At 41.8% G+C, this 27,788-nt stretch overlaps 1 protein-coding gene across 1 annotated transcript in view; it reads left to right on the top strand.

Annotated features, from left to right (window-relative positions):
- The window catches only part of LOC127661713 (spondin-1-like), a 262,735-nt gene that overhangs the window by 78,576 nt on the left and 156,371 nt on the right, over window positions 1-27,788 (top strand). The window contains exons 5-6 of the mRNA XM_052152544.1: window positions 2,008-2,130; window positions 20,145-20,293. Coding sequence (XP_052008504.1) covers window positions 2,008-2,130; window positions 20,145-20,293 — 272 coding nt within the window. The remainder of the gene's footprint in view (window positions 1-2,007; window positions 2,131-20,144; window positions 20,294-27,788) is intronic.

The raw sequence follows: 27,788 nt of genomic DNA, 5'->3' as shown, positions 1-27,788 counted from the left end.
ACAGTTACTTGACATTGTATGAAGCCTATGTAGTGACTGATCAATATGTTTTGTGCAACCCAGTGTCATAAAATTAACATTACTATAGCCTAGCAACATTTTTGCAAACTGACTTTTACCAGCAGAATTCTGTTTCGTCGCAGTTTCCTGGTGAAATTAACACCAGAAGCACTTTTTGGTTGTCCAAAAAGAGGACACTGTGGGGGGAGTGTCCTCACAATTAGACGGCCTTCGACACTGCTTTATGACGTGGCAGCCGGGATATCCAGCCTAACAAGGCTGCAGCCAAGCACCGTTAGTCTGCCGCTCTCTGTCAGAATAATCACGTAAGGACACAAAAACTGATGCAGAGTATCAAATACACAGAATGTATGAGAGTCCTAACTGCACATCAATATGAAGAAAGCCAAATCCCAGACATTTATAGCCACTTTTGAAATCCCAGCTGGATGCTTTTTGCAGGTCCAAAAAAGAGGACGTATGGTAACCCTAGATTATGACTTTATAACGACCGCACTATTACTCGCAAACTACTATGTTATGATATAGAAACACTTTTACTGTAATGCACCATTTTAAAAACGATATATTTTAACGCTTGTATTATAGACTCACCTACATTTACATACTTAATCCAATGTAATTAACTTCCGTGGTAGATTTTGGACTCAAAGACTGTGGTTTCGAGACCAGTTAAACACACAAGTTGACATTTGAGGGAGAGTGTCGTTGACGTGACTGGAAAAAACTTGGTTACTTCCAAAAATTTGCTTTTCATTTCTCATTTTGTTTTTGGACACTATCGTTTAGGTTTAGGTGATTGTTAAGGTTAATCATTTATTTTTTATGTCTACCTCTCATTTGATTTTAGATTACTATTGATTAGGTATATTTTACACTTCTAGGTTAGGTAAGTACGTTTTACTGATGAAAACCCCCATCTAATATTCACCTTAAATGTCAACTCAGTAATTTTTATGAGACATTAAATGTAATTTTGTAATAAATGTAGGAAATCATGGGCACTCAAATTAAAATGAAGACAATGACCTTATAAAAGCTGTTTTATTCTACAAGGAGAGGGTCTGCGCATGGGGCTGCCATGTTAGAATCACATGACCAGCTGAATACTACTCACTTAATCTCAGTAACCGTCCTGTTATTGGACACTTTCACTCATTGATTAAAGTAATCATGTCTGACTGTGAATACTACATTTCTACAATGACATCTGAAACTGAAAAATATTGATTTTAAATGATGCCGCATCCGAGCCACTAGGTGTCAGTGTGAGTCCAAGATGACACAAAAACAAAAGTTACTGAGTACACCTTTAAAAACCTTGTCTGATTATGACACCAGTGCATCTGGCAAACTCCTTAAATGTTAAATGATATTTAAAATAATTATGTCATAAACATTAATGGCTTATGGAACATCATTTACCATACTTTTTACAAGCAACTATTACTATTATATTTTTATTAGTTTATATTCACAAAGACTTTAAAAACGTCTCATGATTTTTATACTGCATTTTTTAAAGATTTAAACTACAAAAATACAGTAAAAAGCATTTTTAAGCAGTGTATATTTCATGTAGCTCTTATGTGTTACTACTAACTGATGTTCAGCTATTATTATTATTTGTCACCATATTTTCTGACCATAAGTGAAGATATGCTGTACTGGTTAAGCACCATATGTGTAATGTAGGTGTACACACCTTTAATTTAAACAAAACGAGTGTTTGTTAAAAAATGGCCCACTTACAGATATTTATGTAATTTCAAGTTCAATTCTATTTGAACATGACTAAAAGTGGGGATGTCTGAGTGGGTGCTGTTTACTTTGTGATTAGTGTGTCCATTTCTGCCAGTTTTACCCATTCAGAATGACCTGCTGAACCGTTGTAAGCATGATAGATGGCCATTAACCCATTGACAAGGTAATCAGCCAATCACAGAGATGCCCCTAATAACCCATCGATCCTCTCCTGTCCTTCAGAGCCACTGTTTGGAGAGACGACAGACAAACCCCTGCTGGACTGCTGTGCCTGTGGAACGGCCAAATACAGAGTCACCTTCTATGGCAACTGGTCAGAGAAACTGCACCCAAAAGAGTACCCACGTAAGATCTTGTGAAAGACATTCAAAACATTTTCAAATCTATTTAAAGCTGATGTGTGTAACTTCTTGATGATATAACACTTCTTCCTAAACCATCTTAATATGCATAGATAACTACTGTATAATAAGCCAGTTGTTGAGAGTGTAAACACTGTTACTATGTGGCACTATGAAAACATTGTTTGTTTGAGCAATCCGACATGTCACATTTTGACTCAACCATTGACATGAGATTGAGCTACAATGCACTCACTAGTAAGCAATTCGTTTAAAAGGTATGTTCCTAGTTCAAAACAATTGAAGCTCTAGCAGCAGCATTTCTTGCACAATGTTGAGTACCACAACATATTTTTGATTCATCCCTTGTTAAAAAAAAGACCCTTACCATGGCATTAAACAGGGCCACAAATCCACAAAACATTCAAATATGCAATAGCTACACTTGGCACAATCGGGCCAAATGATGGCATGCTAAAGCATGTCAGGGGTAGTTGCATTCTCACTGTCATTTCCGGCTTCATCGTGCTGTCTCTGGGCTTTCTCAGAGCCAATGGCCAATGGCCTTTGGCCCAGCAATTACCCTTGGGAAAAACAAAGCCAACTGGGAAGCGAGGCTGGGTCAATGTCAAAGGTGGAGGTTCGCCAAACTTGCCAGTTTATGTATACGGTTGTACAGGTTCGGGAATATTTAAAAAAATTGAGGATACAGCACAAATCTGTTAAAATATACAATGGACAAGGCATTGCCCAAATGAAGAAGTTTACATGGTTCAATAAAATGGAGATTGTGCTGGGACATTGTCCCGCTGTTAGTATAGAGACCACTCAGGTCACAATGGCAGTTACAGTTGGTGAGTTGTCATCGCTAACTTACATTGCTTGCTAGATAACCTTTTACAAACGATATAAACATAATATTCTAGATAACATGATACCTCAGCTTGAGCTTCCCTCTTGTTTGTGAAATGGGTATGGAGCGTGATGTTGGCACCAAGGCAGTGTGTCAAGGGTTGGTTTTAGGGCAACGCTGCAGGGCTATTGGCTCGAAGGTAGGAATGCAAATCAATTTTGGTCCTGCTGAGCAAGGTCTGAGGCTATTGGCCCTGGCTGGCCAGTTGATAGCCCTGGCTTGCACTGGCACAATAATGGAAAAGCGGCTATTGTTTCAAAAGTGTAGCCAGGACATAGAAGTTCACCCAAAAAAATATTTATATACTTACGTCACAAACTTGGAGATTCTTTCTCCTACAGAACACAAACACAGACAACTTTAGAGGACATATTATGTGTTTTTATCCATACAATGTAAATCTATGGGATCCAAAACTTCCAAGCTCCAAAAAGACCATAAAGGCAGGATTAAAATGAGAAACAGACAACAATTTTAAGTCTAATGTGTGCTAAAATTGCAGTATTTCAATTAAGTAATTGTAATTATCTTCCGCGAAAACGTGCTTTCTTTTCTATGCAAATAAGGGTCATTATAGATAGCGCTTTTGTGGCAGCGGGGGCGTGGTCAAGCGCCCGTCCGGGAGAGGAAAGAGGTAAGGTTACACCTGAGCTAAATTATGCCTAACACCTGTCTCTAATTCCAGTGAGCACGAGGAGAGCGGCATAAAAAGCAGACACAGAGCCTCCAGTGAGGAGAACCCGACAAGCCAACCCAGTGTGCTTGTGTTCTATTGTATTGTATTATATTATAGGGTAGTGTATCTTTGTAAAGTGTTGGGAGAAAGACGGCAATTAAAGCCTTACCTTTTAGTTGGAGCCTCGTTTCTTGTCATCCTTCCCGTGAGGGTTGTTACAGCTTTATTCACAAAAATTGCCCAGCTATTACCGGGAGACATGGATTTTGGGGTGAATTATCCCTTTAAACTTAATACATGTCAAATGACTCTAATACGATTGCGGACTAACCTTGTAACCTTGTCTGTGTAAAGGTATCTCCAGTATTTGTACTTCGTTGTTATGTATGTAAAACTGGTAAATTCTTTAATGCCAGTAACACTGATACCAAGAAGATAGTTGACGCCCATGCCTGTTTACATGGAGCTGAGCGGCTAGTTTGCCAGACTGAAGTCTTGGGGGATATTTAGACTTGATCACTTAATTTGTTTTTATTGATTAGATAGCTATCCAAATAGACTAAGAGTATATGCACTTGAGATGAATAGCAATCAGATCCCTCAACCTCTGGGGATGGTATGAGATGCATACCAGACCTGATTTGGCCAAGTGTCATTGTGTCATGTTTTTCAAGATACATACGTAAACTTTACTCTGCCCAAATGGCACTATGTCAGCATATGGAAAATGTGACACATAAGAGCTGTTAACGGTTAGTGCTTGCATAAACATAAAAAAAGAATAAAAAAACACATTGTAGGAGAGACAGAACTTTCTTCATTCTTTTAATGAATTTCGTTGACTAACTTAAAATGAAACACTCCTCATGGACATATCTTGCCTACGACAAGGCAAAAAGAGGAAAAAACACCATTCCCCTTTTGTCACTCACTCAACGTTGTGTCATAGTAGTGACACTAGGGGTCACACTTGAGAGCCCCAAAACACCTCAGTCTTGGAGAAAAGGCCAATGGGAATTGGTGAGTGGAATTTGCATTACACTCCCCCAGACCTACAGGTATAAAAAGAGAAGGAATGCCCAATCTCATTCGGATTTTTTCTTCGGAGCCGAGCGGTTGTGTACCAGCGAGCTGAATACTACTTCTGTTCCATTCACCTTGAAGAAGCGTATGCTGTTGGATATATGGCACATTCCAGCAGCTTTCTTTCCTCCTGCACGCCTAGTGCAGATTACACCCCTGGGTGCTTCGACAGCGTTACTAAGAGAGTATAATTCTGCTAAAAGAGTTTATTTCCTCTTTTAGAGCAAACACATTGACGTGAACGTCTTTTTAAAGATGCGTCTTTATAAAGATGCCTTTCTGTCTTTGTGTGATTCCTGATGCGGTCGTTATCTCTCCTTCTTCCTGAGGAAAGCCACTCCAGCCGCCCCCTGCGCTGCACCTTTTACCTACTGGTACTAGCCCGGCCCAGCTGGCGCTGTAGATGATTTGGGGAGTTCAATGGGTGCAGTCTCGCCAGGTAAATACCCGTGGAACGGGTTCCCCAGCATGCTTGTTTGCCCCCGTTGAGTTCTGAGATGACACCAGCTTGCCTCATGGTCAGCTTAACATCTCTTTCGGGGCTCTGAGCAGGATGAGTTCTCGATTACTGCATTGGTGAGCGCACTGGTGATATCAGATGCCAAGGACTCCCCTGACAAACTCTCGAGAGTTGCTGTGCGCACACAAGGACCTGGTGCTCACGCACCTCAGGCGTCTAGGGCTCCTAGAGCAAGCCTTCCCCGGTTCAGAGCATTTCTTTTCTCGGCATGGAGTTAGACTCAGAGTCGATGATTGCACACATCACAAGCGTGCGTGCAGTCAGTGCTAAAGTGCTTGAACTCATTCAGCCGGAGGACAGCGGTTTCACTTAAACACTTTCAGACGCTCCTGGGGCATATGGAATTCTTGGCGGCGGCCCCATTCGAGGCAGGACCTACCACTGCGCCTCTTCCATGTGCGTCTGATGAGCCCATGTGTCGTATTGCCACATGTTGACCTACCCATTTGGGCAGGATGTGGTCTCTGCAGGGTCTTTTCCCCCTGAAAGAATAGGAAAGGAAAAGAACACCTTCCCCGATACGTATAATAGCGTTATATCGCCCCAGCCGAATCTACTACTCTGTGGAGAGAAAACATAGAAAGAAAAGGCCACGGCTGGTGTGGTCTGCTCCCATGCTTGATATGTTGATTCCCCCCCTCAGGGATGTGGGGAACTACATGACGTATTTTGGGGTGTTGGGGGAGGTTACATGCAGACTGATGCACCTGCTATTATGCGAGCAGCAGCTTGCTTGCACCCGCATTGGCAGATCACATAACACGGTTCAGCTGTTGCAGAGTTTTTCTATGGGGACCCCTAGTGTCACTACATTGACACAATGTTGAGAGAGTGACAGAAGGGAAATGTCTCGGTTTCTGTCATAACCTCTGTTCCTCATGGAGGGAACAAGTCATTGTGTCCCTCTTGCCACAGTGCTGTACTAGCCACTGAAATGTCCGGAACCTTGTCTCGGCTCCTCAGCACAAAACCTGAATGAGAGTGGCATTCCTTCTCCTTTTATACCCGTATGTCTGGGGGAGTGGCATGCAAATTCCACTTGCCAATTCCCATTGGCCTTTTCTCAAAGAGCGACCCCTAGTGTCACTACATCAACACAACATCTCGTTCCCTCCATCAGAGAACGGAGGTTACGACAGTAACTGAGACATACTCGCACACATGTCAGATGAAATCAAATAATAAATAACTTATCAAAGATATTCCTGCCCGACATTCTCTGTTGTAAACATAAGTTAAGTCTGTTGAATTTGCATTTAGCAAGGGAATTGAAATTCGGATTTACAGCCATTTTGCAGAGACACATTTAAGTGGCCAAGTGTACATGTAGTGTGCATAACTAAGTTGATAGAAATAGGATCAGTAAAACGTATGAAGCGACCAAGTGTAAATGCCACCTTAAATCAATAGAAGAACCAGTCTCCTTCCTGTTGTCTGCATATGGTAATGGTGTCTGGTAATGAACAACATCCAGAAATGTTCTAAATAGGGCTGGGAAATGTAACACATTAAATTCAGCGATTAAAAGTTGGCTGTTTACTACATAAAAAAAATCTATAAAAAATAATGCAATTAATGAATCATCCTTTTTTCACTTCCTGATACTCCACTAATGTTTTTCCTACTTCCTGTGGCTAAAATGGGCATACACTGAGTCGAAACATTATGACCACCTACCTAATATGCTGTCGGTCCTCCGTGTGCAGCCAAAATATTGCCATCCTGCCGAGTCATGGACTCTAAAAGACCCCTGAAGGTTTCCTGTTGTATCTGGCACCAATACATTAGCAGCATATCCCTTAAATCCTGTAAGCTGCGAAGTGGAGCCGCCGTGGATCGGACTTGTTGGTGTTTATCAGCAAAGGTATATCTACTAAAAAGAAAGAACATATTTTTTTTAAACAAACAAACACATCACATGCAGAAATTAATAAAATATATTTAATGAAGTTATGTGCAAATTATTTAGAATTAAATGCACCTGATGTTTCACATAATCGTACCTGTCACTGCTGTCTTTAACTGCTCAGCGCAGATTTAGAGTGGTCTTTTCAGGTCAAGAAAATGGTAACAGAGTTGCTGCCATGACCCCTGCTTTCCGCAGGCCTGTGAGATGCCGAGCTGCTGGGAAAAGCCACCAACCATGCGTTTCAGACCGGGAAAGGCATGCCTGCGCCCATTACCCCTTTCTCTGCCCAACCTAGATCACAATGAGAACACTGTGATTATTTTCAGTGATATCACACTCCCCATAGACACTTTATTTACACCCTTTGTGTTAATTTTTATTGAAATTAAATGTCTTTCCAATGGCATGTATTGCCAATGTTTGTTTTTGATTACATGGAACGATAAGGAGAGAATAGTGAAATTGGCAAAAGGTGGACTTGAACCCGTGTTTGCCCCTGCAACTAACCAGCTGTCTTACTAATGTCGCCACATCAGATCTTATGTCAAGGAGGGTCAAATTCACATATTTATTTCTGCATGTCTTTTCCTCAAAGCATATGCAATATTTGTAATAGTTTGATAGGATCCATCGAACTCTTTGCGTGCATATAGTCGGGCTGTGTGCCCAGTGCTATTTACACTTATTTGCCTATTATGAACTCAAGGTAGGGGGGCCCCTGGTGGCCACGGGGTCCCTATTCAGCCATATATGTTCAGTTTTACTATTAGTTATCCCTTTGGGAATTTTCATTTGCACAAATGTCACATTAAAACATCCAAACAGCAGTTGAAAGCAATTGAAAACTCAAAGAAAGCTACCCTCACCAAGTTGAGAATGGGTATAGACCCAATGCAGTAGATAAATAATGGCATCCTCCACATCAACGTTTTCGTGGTAAGCAAATTGTATCAGATCCACTTTGCCTCTCACCATAGGTCTGAGGCCACCAAACAATTATTTCCAGAGTTTTCATTATGTAAGGCCTTTAGTCGTTTAGGGTGTTTGAATGGCCCGTCATAGGTATGGGGATCAGACATGAGGTTTTCCACAACAAGGGAACCCATTCAAGTGTCAAACTGAGGTTTAAAATATACTGGAGAACTCCACACAGCTGATCTGCACATACATTCAAAACCCTTGGTTTGATGTTATCTGGGCCCACCGCTTTGCCTTCATGGATACTTTTCAGCTGTCTCCTCACCTCCTCAGATGTAATGAATAAATGTGTTTATAGTGGTGGAGGGGGTTTGCGAGAATTGCAAAGGAGATCTTACAGTCTGTAAAGGATGTGAAATGGTTGTATAATCAGACAGGGGAGATGAGACGGCAGGGCAGAGAGTGAGTGAATTTTGTTTTGAATTCTGCCCAGTAACAGGTATTGTAGCGGTCTGGGTGATTTCAACTGGTTTTGGGGCTTCTACTGCGAACTTGTTAAAAAACCTGTTAAGGTCATTAGCACTGTCCTTTTCCTCACAGTCTGATAACTGGCTGTAGAATAGTCTGTGATTTTCTTTCATACGAGCCCACACCACTTTTGCACTGTTCCTCTGAAGCTATTCCTCCAACTTCCTCCTGGAAGCCTCTTTTCTCTCTCCAATCTCACCTTCAGTTCTTTTGGATTGGTTTAAGTTCCTCGTTCTCTTTTCCAAAGGCTACTTTTTGTGTTTAGAAGGATTTTAATGTCCTTAGTGACCTAAGGCTTATTATTGGGAAAACAGTCGACAGTTGGTACAACAGTGTCCTGGCAGAAATGTATATAGTAGGTAATGCCAGTAATCTTTTAGTTCTTACCCCCGGCATCCTATATCTACGCCCTTATGGCATAAGATCGAATTCATTGTAAAGTGGATGGTTTGGACAATTTGGTATTTTATGTACTTTCTCTATTACTAATTTGCTATCAATTTCCTTAAGCTAAACTTGTTGCACTCCTATCAATTTGGAAGCAGTTTTAATAAGCCTTGACAGCCTATTTGTACTACTAAGAGTAATATTATTAAACCACACCACAGCACAATAAGAAATAACAGATTCAATAAAACCAAGATAAAACCATTTTTATTAATATATTAAAATACATTAAAAGAGTTCATCTTTCGTGAAAAGAACTGGCACTGCTGGACCTTTTAACAGATTGCATCAATATTAGAATCAAAATTCAATTTATTGTCCACTATTTTCCCCAAATACTTATATTCAGGTCTCAATATCCATGCCCTGTCTAGTTGAATAGAGGTGGCAGACTGTCCAAAATATATTATCATATCTTTTGTTTTTCCTGTATATATTATTAAACAACTACTTCTGCACCAAGTAGCAAAGTCCTCCACAACCGGTCCAAGAGACACCTCATCATCTTTCTAAAGATTCACAATGACTGTATCATCAGTAAACTTTTGTTTATGCCTATTATCATGCACACATCTACAGTCACTTTTAATTAGTGTACAAAATAGAAAGAGGAGAGAGGACACACTCCTGCGGGGAACCTGTGGAGGAGTATAACTTGGATGACAGAATACCATCAACTCTAACACACTGAGTCCTGTTCTATGTTTACCATCTATGTCGCTTAATAGGCAGGGCTGGCACTGATGGGCACTCTGACTTGTCTGTGGCTACACAGCCCCATACGCAGCAGTGTGCAATGCATTGTGTGTTGTGACACATTCCTCCCTTAACCATCATTAAAATTTTTCTGTGACTTGTGCCACAGTAGGCCTTCTGTCGGTTTGGACCAGACGGGATAGCCTTAGTTGCCCTTGTGCATCGATGAGCCTTGAGTGTCCAACACCCCGTTGGGAGCTGACAGGGAGCATCCCACAAGCCTTGCCATTTCAGAGTTACCCTGACCCATTCGTCTGGCCATAACAATTTGGCCCTGGTCAAAATCACTCAGGTCTTTACTCCTGCCCATTTCTCCTGCATTCACCATATTGACTACGAGAACTGTTTGTTTGCTTACCATCTAATCTACCCAGACCTTGAAATGTGGGCTTGTTAGGAGATGATCAACATTTTTGGTCACCCTGTGGGTGGTCATAATCTTTTGGCTCATCAGTGTATACATTTCCAAGAGGTACACGCTCGACTCAACTGCACATCCTACCACAGAAACTGATTGTTTGGAGCGGTGCACACTTATTCATTACACGTGATGTACTGTATGGAAGATGGAGACTTCACCCGCAAGCAGTGAGCCAGGTGTGGGAGAGGTATGGGCAAGCTAACGTATAACTTCACGTCAACCGAAAACGCTCACTCACTGTCATCTAAACCATTGTCAAAAGTGAAACTATGGCGATAGACCAAGCCTGTGCATGATTGAGAACTTTTTATCATGTAACATTTTTTGTTGTTGTTTTGGAAATCAACCTTTATGCAACAAATGCTGCTGATTGAGTTTAATTCGTATTGAACCTGGAAAATTCCTTCAACACATTTTATGTTTCTACTTGAAGGCCATCAGGAGTGTGATTTTTGTGTATGGGAGGTTTGAGTGCAACATTGTTGAATCATGGTTTCAGCATGAAAACTTTTGCACAAAGGTTTTACACACAAATTCGCACATACGCCCATTCTGTCCTCATCGTTGTGCATTTTGCAACAAATACATTTTAGATGTAAAATGTACAATAATAACCAATTTTATCCTAGTGTCGGTCGTCTACTTTTGTCTTTGGTGGTTGGTGTGCATAACCTTGAGACTGTCTCATTGGGAGTAAATTAAGCCTGGGGATTAGAAGCGAGCTTCACTGGAGGAGCTGCGGCTCAGATCAATACTCTGATTAGAATGAACTCTAAGAGCTGATGAACCTGATAAAGAAAGTGCGCTGAACTAATTTATAGGCTTAGCATACAATGAAAGACACACGGATAAACAGATGCACTCTCGCTGATAAACACAGGATTTATGATGATCATGTGTGCACAGTGTGCTCTGGACATCTGGGATGTATATCATGTTTTTACACCAATTTGTTTTGATGTGTGTGCATAAATTACTTAATATTCAAAGCAACTAATTAATTATTGCCATGCCATTTTCATGGACAGTGATACCTAATCAACCAGTTGTATTCTGTGTTGATTTTTGCAGCACCAAATGTAATAAAAATAAATAGATTTATACATTTTCTTAAGAAAACGTACGGATGTCTATGGTTGCAGTGTCTATGGTTTTCTTAAGAAAATGTGACTTGTGTTTGTCCATGCAAAACTCACTGCCACAATGCTGGGGTGTTACTAAGGTGTTCTTTACACTCACTGCCCCTCAGTGGTGGAATAAACCACCATCCGTACAAATATACCACACAGCTGTTCCAATGGGCTGCGATATGTGTAGATTATATAACATTCTAAATTAAAGTCTATAATTAAAATGTTTCATAGTAAACTCCAACAAATGATTATACAACAGTTAGATTCAGTCCTCAATTCTGATTGGACGACAGGTGTTCCAAGCGTGCTGATAGCTCACACCATTAGCACTGGGGTATCAGCACTAATACTCCGCTTGTGTTTGTGGCATGTTAAACTAACAAGTAAGATCAGTGCATATGTGTAAGAGAGGCTAGATTTGCAATACATTTGCATTCATCCCTCCAACGAGTTGGAAAAAGACATACTCTTTCAACATTGTGGAAGAGAGAATGCTTTCTGTGCAGTGCCAAAAGAAAAGTTCCCAGTGAAATATACAAGAATGAATCTGGTGTCCTCCATGTTTTCTTTTTGACATCAAAACATTTGAATGTGAGTGAAATACTCGTAGGATAATTCTGATAGCACATATGGCAGCAACTCTCCACGATCAGTGTGGTGTACTTCCACACTACTGCTGAGGAATAGAGTTAAACTAACAGCTGTAGCATTACTATTCATCAATGCAACAGACGCAGGTAATCACATGCTCAGTAACAATCTCATACACATATACCTTATATGTCAGGCAGTGAATATGTTATATAATTAACTATTTCCAAACAAAAACAAATTCCAAAGCTTTGAGGCTTGTCTTTCATTGATGTATATTCAAACAGTTCTCCTTGTTAACCATTTCAAGATAGTGGTGCGGTTAATGTACTCAAACCAGATGAATGAGGTATCTACGTATGGATATCGATTGAACAAACTCCCAATTTACACCCAAAAAAACCCCAAAAACAATTGCAATCTTCAAACACAGGAGAAGACACACCATTCTTTTCCAGGAGCAACTATTGATGGAACAACTTTTATTCCATCAATATTTTGGCATATTTTGAAAGTTTCTCTTCACCTGATGCATTATCTGCTTGATGAAGTGCAAATATGACACTGAAAGCTGATTGGCTTGAATGGTTATATCTGATAATGATTGGTTATGAATGCAGGAGGCAAATTTAATTTAGACTCCGTGTGGCCTTTTTTAGAGCAGTTTCCCAATCACTCCATCCATCTGTCAGTCCTGCCCCAAACTTACACCGTTGGATGATCCAGAAGTTGACATGTCAGACCAGTCATACAAAAAGAGGAATGATTTGATAGCACTATAGAGCCACAGTGTTAACAGTCTAAAGGAAATTAATACCAAATTGCTTACTTATAGATATTTCTGCAAACTAAACTCTTTACTTTAACTTTATGTTTAATTTCAAAACATGCCAACTGGTAAAAACGGATAAAGCAGAGTTCTCAGCTCTTGGCATACATATTAAATACATAAAAGTACCTATAAAATACATACAGTTGATGCAGTTGATGCAGAGAGAGAGTGAGATGCTGTGTTTGGCAGGAAATACGAAAATAAGCATTGGAACATCAGAGCGCATCAGTGAGATTTGATACATGTCTGACGGATTGAGGGGATTAAAGCAGTGAGTGGTAAGCAGTTCTTCACAGAAGCAGTGTGAACACTCTGTCATGCCTGTGGAATCACTTAAATCAGTGAGGAGAAATTAGATTGAGGGGTTTTAAAGTCCCAGACTGGGCAGATCTGGAATCTAATACCTCAGGGTGGATATTTTCCTACAAGGTGACTTTATTGTCAGAGCAAGATGTTATAAAGTTAAAAGAAAAGTAGGAAGTAATTTCATGACATTCTCACCGATAGGAAATGTCGTTGTTACAGAGTGTGGTTGTCACTCTCATTTAGAACAAACTTCTGTGAACGTAACCAAATTATGACTCACAAACAGGACTGACAACGATATTCTGCAGCTATGTCAACACAGCCAAGGGTTGACCAAAATCTGATTTAACATTTTATTTTCAATGCACTATTTGTGGCGAGGCTGCATCATGCCATTGAAAGTTTGGGCTATGGGGACAAAGTGAGGACAAACACATTTCAGCATTTTGTTAGCTGGCCCCTGCAGGAGAACCCCATTTTGTGGGAGGTAGAGAGTAATTATATGACATCTGTGGGAGGTCATCATGGAATTGTTGTATCCAGCACAGAAAGGTTCACTAAAGCTTTACACTGTACTCTCACACTTGCTCTCACACTGCCAAAATGAGACAGAACAGCAGACAAGCAGGATTAGCCTTTTCATGACACTTGTCCTTTACAAAATGCAATGTACAATTTTCAGCTTGTGTATTAATCGCAGTATTTTAATGTCAAACTTAAAACTTATAACAATGTACTTTTATCGGGACCTACGTTTTTTTGGGACAATAAGAAAAAAAAGAATTGTGAGTGACTTGGTCTGGTGAGCAGTGCATGGTTTGATTTCCTTCTTATCATTTCCCGATCCCACAAAAATTTCGTCTTCCCAAAATATTAATTCAGTGCTCCACTCTCCTTTCTATATAACAGATAAAAAGCTTTAAAATAAATAGAATAACATACCTTCTAATATATATATATATATACAGTATATAAATGCACACACCAATCAGCCATAACATTAAAACCATCTGCCTAATATTGTCTAGGTCCCCCTCGTTATGCCAAAATAGTGCCAACCCACGTCTCAGATTAGAATTATGAGATGATATTCTTCTCACCACAATTGTACAGAGCGGTTATCTGAGAGTTTGTCAGTTTTAACCAGTCTGGCCATTCTCTGTTGACCTCTCTCATCAACAGAACTGCCCCTCACTGGATGTTATTTGTTTTTGGAAACATTCTGAGTAAACTCTAGAGACTGTTGTGTGTGAAAATCCCAGGAGATCAACAGTTACAGAAATACTCAAACCAGCCCATCTGACAACAACAATTATGCCACGGTCTAAATTGCCGAGATCACATTTGTTCCCCATTCTGATGGTTGATGTGCACATTAAATTAATTTCCTGACCTGTATCTGCATGATGTTATGCACTACAGCCATACAATTGGCTGACTAGATAATTGCATTGATGATTGTTGGTTCCAGACTTGCTGGTTTGAGTATTTCTGTAACTGCTGATCTCCTGAGATTTTCACACGCAACAGTCTCTTGTGTTTACTCAGAATGGTGCCAAAAACAAAACATTGTGGAGGGAAGGCAGTTCTGTGGACGGAAATGCCTTGTTGATGAGAGAGGTCAACAGAGAATGACCAGACTGGTTCAAACTGACAAAGTCTACAGTAACTCAGATAACCACTCTGTACAATTGTGTAGAGAAGATAGTATCTCAGAATGCTATTCTGAGATGTGGGTTGACGCTGTTTAGGGGGCACGAGGGGGACCTACACAATATTAGTGTGATGAGTAAGAGGGCGGGGCCAGTCCGTGATGACGCACGCCCGGCCCTCAATTGGGCTAATCAGCTAAGGAGAGGGATAAATGCGCCCATTAAGATAACCATTGGGATGCGGCAGTTGGAGAGAGAGAGAGTCTCATGCAGCTGCCGTGTGTGCATTTGTGTTTGTGTCTTTTTGTTTAATTAAATATTACTTTGACTGTTCAGCCAGTTCCCACCGCCTCCTTGCCCATCCTAACCCTTTTACATTGGTTCCTAAACCCGGGAAGGAGGAGGGAAGTGCTGTCGTGGAGTGCTCGCCACTGATGTATGTATATACTGTATATTTAGATAGATTGATTGATTGATTTAACTTTTCAGATATCTTTTCTCCCAAATTCCAAATAAGATGATTTAAAGCATTTATTTGCAGAAAATGACATCTGGTCAATATAACAAAAAAGATGCTGTGTTTCAGACCTCAATAATCCAAAGAAAACAAGTTCATATTAATTTTTAAACAAAAAGCAGCTCTGCTTTATTTGATGACTTGTGACCATACATATTCCTCTTGATCACATTCCAGAGGTTTTCAATATGGTTCAGGTTTGGAGATTGGGCTGGCCATGACAGGGTTTTGATCCAGTGGTCCTCCATCCACCCCTTGATTGACCTGTCTGTGTGGCATGGAGCATTGCCCTGCCAGATAAACCAATCCTCAGAGTTGGGGAACATTGTCAAGTTTTCGTCCAGGATAGTCTTGTACGTGGGTTGAGTCAAGCATCCTTCACAAAGTGGAATCTACCCATTTCCAGCCTTGCTGAAGCACCCCCAGATCATCACCAATCCTCCACCAAATTTCACAGTGGGTGCGAAACATTGTGGCTTGAAGGTCTTTCTAAGTCTCTGTCTAACCATTAGATGACCAGGTGGAGGATCGGTGATGATCTGGGGGTGCTTCAGCAAGGATGGAATTGGGCAGAAACTTGTTTCCTTCTGCACTGACAATGTTCCCCATCTCTGAGGATTGTTTTTTCCAGCAGGACAATGCTTTTTGGCCAAAGTTTTAAAAGTTGCAGTAATGAGAATGTATCTGTACATGCTCTAGAAAATGTGAATTACCATGTTTTGTGCAGGTATAATTGGCAACAAAATTTCCATTAATTTGGCACAGCTGGGCACTGTTCTGTGCCAGAGAATGCAGTCACAGTTTGACAGATGCCTCTCCTGTGCCAGTAGTCAATCTGACTGTTACACTTTGAGTCATTTGCAAAGAGAGTAATGTCACCCAGCTCTCACAAGAGTCAAGTGGTGCTTTGTACCAGGAGCCATTATTTTAGAGTAGCGAAAAGCTGAGATTCAATTTTTATCAGCTGCATATTCCATGAATATATAGTATTGATTTTACTTTATTTTGGCCAGTTTAATTGATAGCAGTAGTGAAGATTGGGGGGTTTGGGACTGGTATATGACAAGTCAGACTCAAACTTGCATTTGAGTATTAGAGTAGACCTGCAAGTGATGACCCATGTGCATGTTAGTCATGCCATGAATGACATACACTCACTGAGCAATTTATTAGGAACTTCATGGTTCTAATATAGTGCCTGACATGGTCTTCTGCTGTTGTAGCCCATCTGCCTCAAGGTTAGATGTGTTGTGCATTCTGAGATGCTATTATGCTTACTACAATTGTATCTGTTATCTGAGTAAACATAGCCTTTCAGAACTGCCGCTCAATGGATGTTTTTTTGTTTTTGGCACCAATCTGAGTAAACACGAGAGACTGTTGTGTGTAAAATCCCTGGAGATCAGCAGTTACAGAAATACTTAAACCAGCTTATCTGGCAACAACAATCACGCCATGGTTGAAATCAAATGTTTTTCCCCATTCTGATGGTTGATGTGAACATTAACTGAAGCTCCTGACCCGTATCTGTATGCTTTCATGCATCACACTGCTGCCACAAGACTAGCAGCTTACAGGACTTGAAGGATCTGCTGCTAATGTCTTGGTACCAGATACCACAGGACACCTTCTGGGGTCTTGTAGAGTTCATGCCATGGCAGGTTGACACTTTTGTGGCACCACACAGAGTACCAACAGCATATTAGGCAGGTAGTCATAATGTTTTGACTCTTCAGTGTAAATGGTTCGATAAACAATGGGTTTGTACTACTGCTGACCGGTTAATAATAATTAATATATAGATTGTTAAGGGCCAATTCCAGGATTACGGACGTGACATTTGCAGTAATTTGTGTAATTTTACTTCACACATAAAGTATTTATAGCCAGTATAACGGATCATTTGTATATATAATCATAAACCCCTGCCAATAGAGTCCAGATATCTAAACATTTTCCAGTTTTTCCAGTTTAGATAAAAAAATAAACTTGCAATACAGACATGACAAACGTGAGCTTTTGGCAGACCACACAGTCTGTAAAAACTTAAAAAAGTAGAGTGAAAAAAGCACCATTGCAGACGTGACAACTCTTACGGATGTGAAAGTTGTGTAAGCAGCACTTGCTTGATGAGGAAAAACATCCAAAAAGTCTTTTGCTGTGCTAAAGTCTTTGCTTTGTCAATTTTTGTGCTTTTTTGTCTTTTGCTGAACACATGCCTGCATTCAGGATAATGAAAGACACAAAGTGGTTTGTTTGCCTGATTATCCTGTCAGGATTTATTTAGTAAAATATGTTCCCCTTCTGTCACTCACTCGAAGTTGTGTATGTGAAGTGACACTAGGGTTTGCACTTGGGAGTGCGATTCACCTTCAGATCTTTGAGAAAAGGCCAATGAGGATTGGCGAGTTGAATTTGCATGCCACTCCACCCTACATACGGGTATAAAGGGAGGCAAGCAGGCAAGATCATTCAGACTTTTTCTTCGGAGCCAAGCGGTTGTATTAACAGCAAGCTGAACATTACTGCTGTCTATTCACCTCTCTGCGAAGCATTTCTGTTGGATATACGGTGCATTCCAGTGGTTCTCTCGCCACTCTGCCCTCCACTGCAGACTACACCCCTGGGCACTTCAAGAGCTTTTCCTCTAAAAGAGTGTGTACTTCCTCTATTAGAGCAGGCACAATGACATTGAACGTCTTTTTAAAAACATGTCTTTTTAAAGATGCCTTTCCGTCTCTGTGCCGTTCCTGGATGCGGTCGTTACTCTGACAGTCACAATCACTCCCTCACGTGCCTGGGCTATAAGCGCGTTGAGGAAGCATTTGTGGATGGTTTATGTTCTCACAGCGAGCGTGTAACCATGACAATGTTGCGGTCGCGGCTTTCCTTCTTTCGAGGGAAAACTACTTTGGCAGTCCCCCTCGTGCCTCCTCTTACCTTTGAATACTAGACCACTTTGGTTGACGCTGGAGGCGATTCGGGGGCTTCAGTGGGTACAGTTCTGCCGGGTGAATTCCCCTCGGAGCGCCCACTGCCCGGTACGCTCGTTTGCTTCCGTCCAGCACTGGGATGAGACAGGCTTGCCTCACTGCCAGCCTTATGTCTCTTCCGGAGCTCGTGAGCCAGATGAGATGTCGATCACTGCATCAGAGAGCACCTTGGTGTTGTCAGACGACGAGGACTCGACTGGGCTGCCGCCTTCGGGAGTCTGAGGCCGACACGGAGCTGACCACTATGCTTGCCCAGGCTGTTGCAAGTGTTGGGCTTGAGTGGAACATTTCCCCTGCCCCCGAGCACTCGCAGCTTGACTTGGTTGGATTCGGTGTGCCGCTCGCGGCACCGCCCCCCTCCAGTCTCGTTCTTCACGGAAGTGCATGACAAGCTGACGCGATCGTGGAGGGCACCTTTTTACTGCCTGAACCCGGTTCTTTGGCTCGTCTGCTCTCACAATCCTTGACGGGGGGGCGGTCGAGGGTTACGCCGCGATGTCCCAAGTGGACAAAGCTATCGCGGCACACCTGTGCCCGCTGAATACTACCATCTGGCGGACTCGCCCGAACTCCCTTACCGAGCCTGTAGGGCAATGTCATCCCTGACAACAAAAACCCTACAGCACTGCCGGGCAGGCTGCTTCTGCCCTTCATGCCATGGCCCTCTCACAGGTCTATCAGGCTGAAGCTCTGAAAGAGTTACACAACGTTAGTTCTGATCCCAGTGTGTTACAAGAACTGTGCTCGACGACCAATCTCGCCCTCCAAGCAACGAAGGTCACAGTGCGAGCCATCAGGCAGACGATGACCACACTCGTGGTCCAGGAGCGCCACCTATGGCTGAACTTGGTAGAGATGAGGGAGGTTCGTCAATGCCCCCATCTCCCTAGCCGGCCTGATCAGCGACACCGTCCTAAAGACTTTGACCAGCAGTACTCAGCGGTGAAGCAACAGACAGATACTGTGTGAACAGTTAAGTAAGTTTCATTACACTGACAGCTGGCCGGGTGTACCGCTTGTGCATAGCTCCTTTCCCCTCCAAGAAGGTGAAGCCACCCGCTCTTCTCCCATGTGTGTTCACGACTGGTGAACCCTGGATATTCTTCCTCCTAGCCCTCTGACTCACAAATTCGCAGAGGAATTCGTGGTCAGACACAGTACTTGTGCTACATGCCCTGTACCGTGGTAAGTGCTACATAGGTTTTTGGTTTCCTTGTTAACCTCCTGTGATATATCTTCCATGGCACCCTCAGGGTTATGGGGAAGCACATGACATCTTGGGGTGACTGGAGAGGCTCTGTGCAGCCCGAGTGCCTCTGTTTCTACACTCATAGTAGATGCCTACACCTGCATCAGCAGTTCACATGACCAGTTCAGTCATTGTGGCTTTTCGTATATGGGACCCCTAGTGTCACTTCATCGACACAATGTCAAGTGAGTGACAGAAGGGTAACGTCTCGGTTATAGTCCCTGATGGAGGGACCATAGTGTCTTCGACACAAAGGAGGTTACAACAGTAACCAAGACGACCATAACTGTACATTAGCCCTTATATATGTTCCTGTACCTCAGTAGGTAGACTGATGATAACAATGGGAGAATTGTTGGTTTATTCAATAAAAAAAATGTTATTAGTATAAATAAATGAATACCCTTGAAGCAATGTAAGTCGCTTTGGTGAAAAGCATCTACCAAATGCATAATGAAATGAAATGGCAATGAAAATATAACTCAAGTACAGAGAGAAATGGAAGGATTTATTTAAAAAAAATTAATTTCATTATATATAATTCTTAAAACGTGAAAATTACTTTCCTTCACAGGAAGAGCCAATCACTGGTCAGCCCTCATTGGATCGTCCCATTCGAAGAACTATGTGCTATGGGAGTACGGAGGTTTTGCCAGTGAAGGGGTCAAACAGGTTGCCGAACTGGGCTCACCGGTCAAGATGGAGGAGGAGATTCGTCAGAAGGTAAGAATGAGGAGTTACAGCCTGATGATTGTGTTTTGTTTGTTTAGCTGCCAAATGCTAGAGATTATTTTTATACAATTTTATCCTGAGTTGAGTCATGACTTTTGGAATATTTATAAGGTGTTATAATGGATATGACAAGTTGGTAGGTTTGGTCTTGGCAGACTAGATCTGCTTACGCTGCTGCTACAATTCCATTGAAGCAGCTCTAGACAAGTGATGCTGGGGAGGAGGAGGGTTTCAGAGAAAAATCTCTTGCAAGCTGTAGTGAAACCTACTTATCTGTAAATAATGTATGCAATTTAAATGTTGGACAAAGAGAGTGTATGTACGTTGTTTGGCTTAACGAGAAAAGTGCATCAGCCCACCGGGAAAATGCCCAGTATGCCAGATTACCAGTCCAGCCCTGTCTACAAAGTATCATGGGATCAGTGTTGGTTGCAACTTTGAAAATCTGTCTGGAAAGCATTTTGGATCTAGAATTATTGTCTTTACACAGCTTGTTTAACAGGAACATGTATTCCAAAATAAACCTGCAGCTGTAATCACATACTAATAGTTTCATTATAATTCACCTGAGTGGAAGCAGGGTGGGTATTATCCCTCTTGTCCTTGAAGATCTTGGAAAAAAAAATAAATAATAGGAATTAGAAGCCATGTCCATGGCAGCATGGTGATAATATAGAGCTGAAATAGATCAGGTAGATCATTATATTAGCTCTCCACTGGAGCATCATAATTACCTGCTGCCTGAGGGATGGGCCTGTATTGTGAGGGGCATGGAGAAAAGCCTGGGGACCTCTGCAGTTGTTGAGTGCTCTGTCTATTCTCTAAGCTCAGCCAAGCATACGTATGCTCTTTGAGATCTGTGAAAGGCTCACATGTTTGCCTACTGGTGCACACAATGCATTTCAATATGCAGGATCAGCTGAGAATTGACATGGAAAAGATAAGAGGATGAGAGTGATGATTGAACTTAGTTCTGTTTGAATAACTGTATCTTGCACTCAGTTTTCAGCTCTCTTACAATAGTTAAGGTATAACAATATGATATATATTAGAGTAAATGGTTCTATTGGTGATGAGACAGAGTGAAATGTACTACCATTGATTGTTTACCATGACTTTGTTAAATGTTATATATCACTGGAACAACACTCCTATAAACGAATCAACCTGGTCTCACAGAATTAAATTGGCTCGTTGTATGTGTCGTGAAATAAAAACAAGAGGTGCTACAACAATGACTCTTATTCACTTTAACACAAATCACAAGTTAATTCGACAGATTATCAGTTCAGAAACACTTTGCACCCTGTTCCTCTCACAATGCTATCTTATGACTTCGACATTTTACTATACTTGTAAAGTGACACATTTTAACAAATTAATTTTATATCAACTACATTTAAAAATTTGTTAAAATTGCACAGTAGCTCAACTTATAGAGCATTGCACTTGCGATGCAATGAACCAGGGTACATGTCCTGAAGAGCACATGAGTTGAAACATGAGCCGAAAGTGTCAAAGTCGCACCACAAAATGATGTGTTTGGCAATTCCATTTTTCACCAAAGCCACAAACACATGCGACTGCCCCAACAGACAAGATATGGTTTCACCGCTGGCCTTTCTATGCTCATACTTGGCCAATAATGTCACAGCATGTACGCTGATGAGACAAAACATTATGACCACTCACTGGTGAAACGAATTACAAACATCTCCAATCAAGGCCACATGTCAAGATCTAGGTTGATTAGATGGTAAGTCAACAATCAGTTCTCTTAGTCAACATGGTTAATGCTGGAGAAATGGGCAGGAGTAAAGACCTGAGTAACTCTGGGTCTGAGCATCTCTGAAACCGCACACAGAGGACCAACAGCATATTAGGCAGGTGGTCATAATATTTTGACTCATCAGTGTATTTGCCCTTTGGAGGATGCATGCTTTTGAGACCCCTTTTCTTTCTCCAATGCAGACGTCCAATTTGTGTTTCCACGCTGAGTGAAAACAAGATAATTTCCTGTTCCAAATTTGCAACAAGGGAAGCTGTTAACACTGGCTTTAGTATCCTTTAGCCTATTGCTGACATAATCTACCCTTTCATTCTGCATGGACTTTACATGCTCAGTGTTTTCTAAACCTGGAAAACAGGCAAAGTCTCCCTGGGCTTGGGGTGGCACAGCTAGCATGACACAGTGTGGGTTCCGAAGAGACAACCCCTATGACATCAGTGCTTTCAACAGGCTTTTTAAGAGGTATTAAAAATCTTTGCATGGTAACAAGGAATTAACTTGTTAATGAAAGACGGTCTACTAGCTAGTTAGCCAGCCAGCCATTAGAAATGAGCCATGCAATTCAAAAATTTACTGCAAAAATATACAATTTGGTTTTTCAATACAAATGCAATAAATAAGAAATAATTAACAAACTAAAGATTTAAAGTGAGTTATTTGTTTTTAACCTCATTGCACATACAATCAAACAGGTTAGATTGCGCTAGGCAAGGCTCAGGCAATCAAACATCTTGGTTACTGATGTAACCTCCTTTCCCTGATGGAGGGAACGAGACGTTGTGTCGATATAGTGACACTAGGGGATCACACCATGAGAATTGGTGAGTGGAATTTGCATGCCAGGTATAAAAGGAGATAGCGTGCACCACTTATTCAGATTTGTGATAAGGAGCTGAAAGAGAGTCCCGGCCATGTCAGTAGTCGGTTCAGCGCTGTGGCATGGGGGACACAATGTCTTGTTCCCTCCATCATGGAACGGCGGTTACATTGTTAACGATGTATAGCGGAGCGGATATGGACAAGCTGCTGCATGCCTCTCAGTGAGCGCTTGACCACGTCATGAAACTTCCAGTGTGTCAGGTAAAGCACCTCCCTGGTCCTGTAAACTGTGGGAGTAGAGCACTTAACAGAGGAGGCTACAGGTGGTGGCGAAGTGTTCTTCCCTCTCCAGGAGGGAGAGCACTATGGAGATGACATCTTACTGGAGGGAGGTTAACATGTAAGTAATACCTCACATGAACTCACTGACCGGGAAGTTTGCATATGGAACGAAACCCCTGGGGAGGACCCTATACCGGTCCTGGCGGCCAGTGTCCAGTGCTCACCAGTTTCGGGGAACTGTTATGGACAAGACTGCATACATTATCACCTCGAGAGGGGGAAGGCTCTAATGCAAGTGATACTCCCAACTGGCTGCCTGCCCTTTACCTGTTGGTACCCAGTAACACTTGGGCCAAAACTGGTTATATGCAGAGGTTGTAGAACCTTGAAAAGGTATTGGGTGTAGCCCAAACTGCTGCTCTGTATATGTCTCTTAGAGAGGCGCCATTCATCAGTGCCCAGGAGGATGCAACAACTCTGGTGGAGTGCACCCGAACTCCCAAGGGGCACAGCAGGTCTTGTGATTGTTATGCCAAAAATAAGGCATCCTCAATCCAATGGGCCAGTCTCTCTGTTAGGAGACAGCCTTCATGCACACTGGTTCATGAGACATGCCGTCATGGTGACAGTGTCCAGCTCCATGCCGAGAAAAGATATGCTCTGCACAGGGGAGAGCTTGCTCTTTTCCCTGTTGACCTGAAGCCCCACTCGGTCGAGATTCTGAAGCACAAGGTCCCTGTGCGCACACAATTGATCTCGCAAGTGAGCTGGGATCATTCGAGATAATTGAGTGAATGCCCCTCTCCCTTAGCCAGGGCAGCCTCAGGAGAAGCTCGACATATCCCTTGGCTGCCCCACCATTGAGGGTAGTCAGGATGGATGAGCCTGCAAAGCGTGTACCACAATTTCCTTCCACAATTTCGCAAGCTCCTCATGCACTTCTGTCAAGAAAGGCACCAGGGCGGGGCGAGGCCATGAGTCATGCTCTGAGCCCAGAAACCAATTGTCCAGCCGTGAACGCTCAGGGCAGGGCAGAGTGTTGCACCCAAGCCCGACATTTGCAGCTGCCCAGGTAAGCACAGCTGCTAAGTCATCATCCGCTTCATCCTGAGCTCTACCACCCAAGAGCGAGATCTTACTAGATTTGTCCACTTCCAAAAGCAGCAGCCCACCCTCCGATGCTGCGGCTAACAACTCATCCTCATCGCGAGCCCTGAACGAGACATTAAATCCGCCCAGAGGCAGACCGCCTGCCTCGCTCATGAACTCTTTCAGGTGGAACGAGCGTGCTGAGGGATGGGAGCCGGCGGATAGACTCCCATAACACATCCAATTCGCCCATGGCGCTCACTGCCCCAGCTGCCTGTGCTTCAACTGACCTGAGAGACTGAGAGCTGTGACCACAATGTTCTCATGGGTATATTCTCTCAGTGAGAACATGACCCATCCACAAATGCTGCCTCAGCGTGCTGGCAACCCAATCTGATGGGGAGAGATAACAGCCACACCCAGTAGCACAAAGGCAAAAGGACATCTTTAAAATGACGCCAATTGTTTGTGTGAGCTCTTTTAAGAATTTGCTCTTTTCCACCTGTGAACTTATCTGTTAAAGCACCAAGGGGAAGAACAAAACACGACCGCGCAAGAATGACTGCTGATCTGCACCTTATATCCAGCAGTAACAAGGTGACGGGACAAACACAACTCATGCATTCGGCTCTGAAGAACAAGTCTGAATGAGTGGTGCACACCATCTCCTTTTATACCCATTTGTCCGGAGTGGAGAGCGGCATGCAAATTCCACTCGCCAATTCTCATTGGCCTTTTCTGAATAAATCAGAGGTGATTGGGGCTCTCAAGAGCAAACCCCTAGTGTCACTACATCGACACAACGTTGATTGAGTGACAGACAGGGAACTGGTGTGATCTACATTTGCGCTGTTGTTTATCAGGGTAGAATGACTGAAGCAGGTGTCAGAATGAAATAGCTGCTCGAATAGTATTTTCAAAATCACAATATCTTTTTTTGGGTTACAAAAATTGTAATAATCACAAAATAAAAGTTTAAAGGTGTTATTGTCTTAGGCAGCTGTTTTGATTTAGGGGTGCAATGCTGTTTTCTGATGTCAAACAAAGAATGTATAAACTAGTTAGTCTGCTTGAGCTTTCTCTCAGTTCTCACCTCACTCATTCTCACCACTTCCGGTGCAACAAAGTGGAAGGGCTAGTTTGACCCATCTTTTCTGTGACTCAGAATCCTATACAGCATTGTGATGAAAACTACATGGCGGCATGCCTAGCTGTCAATATCGTTCTTTATCACATCTTATCTATCATAATTATTATAGACATGTTTAATAATATTAAATTAGTTTCTCCAGTACATCTGCTGTGAAGTGTAAGATTATATTTTCTTTAAATACAGCGCATAATAAATAACTCAAATGGGGGATTAGTCAGTGCAATAAGAACTCACAAGCAAAGTGGTTTATAAGGTTTTTATTGTAATTTTAACAAAGGCATTAGATACTGTTTTTGAAAGGTTTTCCGAGAGAATATCCAAGAGCGGTCAATCCGTAATGATAAAATGTCTTGTTCCTTTGTTTGACCAAACTGGCCAATCACAATTAAGTAAGGTCAGCTGTGCAATATCCATTTTCTGATTGGCTAAATACATAGGCAATTCAAAGTTTTAAAACAGGGGATGGCAAAAAAAGCCTAAAAAAAACAGCTTAACAATTTTGAAATGTACAACCACACATATTTCTACAAAATAACCTACATAGCTTTAACTCTGGACTATTCCAACTAACTGCATCAAGGACTAAAACACTTGAGCCAGAAATCCACATTGTACAAGAGCACTCTTTACTCCCAACTAAGAGTAACACAACACAGCTTAACATTGTTATCTGCCACTAAGGGATTGGGCCAGCCATGCATTAGAGAGAGAGAGAGGATTTTTTTTGGGTTAATTACATAATATACAATTAGATTTGGTTTTAACATTGAAGCAAAAAACAACAATTGAAAATACAGCAATGTTGCCTCAAGCAAGTCTGAAGTTAAGACCAGCCAGTAAATATAGAAAATGTCCATTCAGCCTACCTTTATGCTGTGAACTGAGTTCCTGAATTTGCTCTTAAGCATATATAGTAACTTTTCATTTTCATGAAGAATGCCATAGCCATTCTCTATATAAAATATTTCCAAATTGGACACCCTGTCTTTCATTAGTCACGTTTCCACTATCGGGCCAGTGCAAGCCAGGGCTATCAACTGATCAGCCGGGGCCAATAGCCTCTGACCTCGAGCCGTGAGACCAAAATCGATCTGCATTCCCACCATTGGGCCAATATCCCCACAGTATTTCCCTAATACCCGCCCTCAATACACCACCCTGGTGCCGATGTCACACCCCACCCATTTCACAAGAAAGAGGGAAACTCAATCTGATGTATCAGACTCTGGAGACTAGCTAGCCCTCAAAATCAAAATGGTGGAGACTGAAGCTGCCATTTGTTTGCTTATGTTGGTCTTTGCTTGGTGGAATGTTTGACCTGACTCTTGAAACTCTTGTTCTCATCGATCATCTCCTCATCGATCGTGGATCCCGATCCGATACCAGAGTTGTTGTTTTTTTCATTATAAGTTTAGAATATGTATACCTCACTGTGTGGAACCAATTGGAGGTACACTTTTAAATGTAAAGTAACACAAACCTCTAACTACACATTATTTCATTATAAATGTATTAGCCTTTTAAAAAAAACTTTATTGTTAACTATAGTCCACTGGATCATGTAGCAGCAAAATTAACAGTAATTCCAGTCTAAGTTTTCAGTAGAAAAGAAACCAGTTTTCTTTGCACAATTATTTCAACTTGTATCTGGAATTCACTTTAGTTGATCAGTTATATCAGTCCACTTTTCATTCAGGCATTTTGTGAAGGATTTCTGTTTGTGGGCAATGGAGGACTCAGGAGGCAGCGAACTATCAACGTGAGTATTTTTATTTACACGTTTGGGGTCACACGCATCTTTAAATTAAAAGGGCTCTTAGTGACCAAACATAAACAAAACAGTCTTGGCATTTCTAGCTCCAATATGACATGTTCATGCAAACAACACTCTCCGCAGTCACTCTCTCTCTCTCCCACTCTCAAGCTCTGTCGTGCCTTATTAGGTCTCCCTCTGCCATCACTATAATGAGAGACAGGTGTTACAGTAATTACAGCCCAGGTGACAAGCCTTACCACTCTCCCTCTCCCGCGGACAGACACATGACACCCCCCCATGCCACACAGTTACTTTTTGGAACCCATTCAACTTAAATATTGTTTTAATTTGTAAACAAATAATAATGATAATACTAATAAATTATATCTTTGTGCTCTGAGGGCTGAAAATAGTCAAAAGAGCTATTCATTTGTTTTAATACATATTCAGTTATGATTGAAAACTGCCGATAGTAAACACTGGATTCACAGCTTGATGTCAAATGCAGAATTGTAGCGATTGTCAAAGCTAGCTAATCAATAAAATAGCTAAGCAAATGAAAAGCAACTTCATTTAAAAACTAGCAAAGGTTCCACTT

Source organism: Xyrauchen texanus, chromosome 21, assembly GCF_025860055.1.
Source record: "Xyrauchen texanus isolate HMW12.3.18 chromosome 21, RBS_HiC_50CHRs, whole genome shotgun sequence".
Lineage (NCBI taxonomy): Eukaryota > Metazoa > Chordata > Actinopteri > Cypriniformes > Catostomidae > Xyrauchen > Xyrauchen texanus.
The sequence above is the reverse complement of the archived record's forward strand: the minus strand, read 5'-3'. Positions and strand labels throughout refer to the sequence as shown.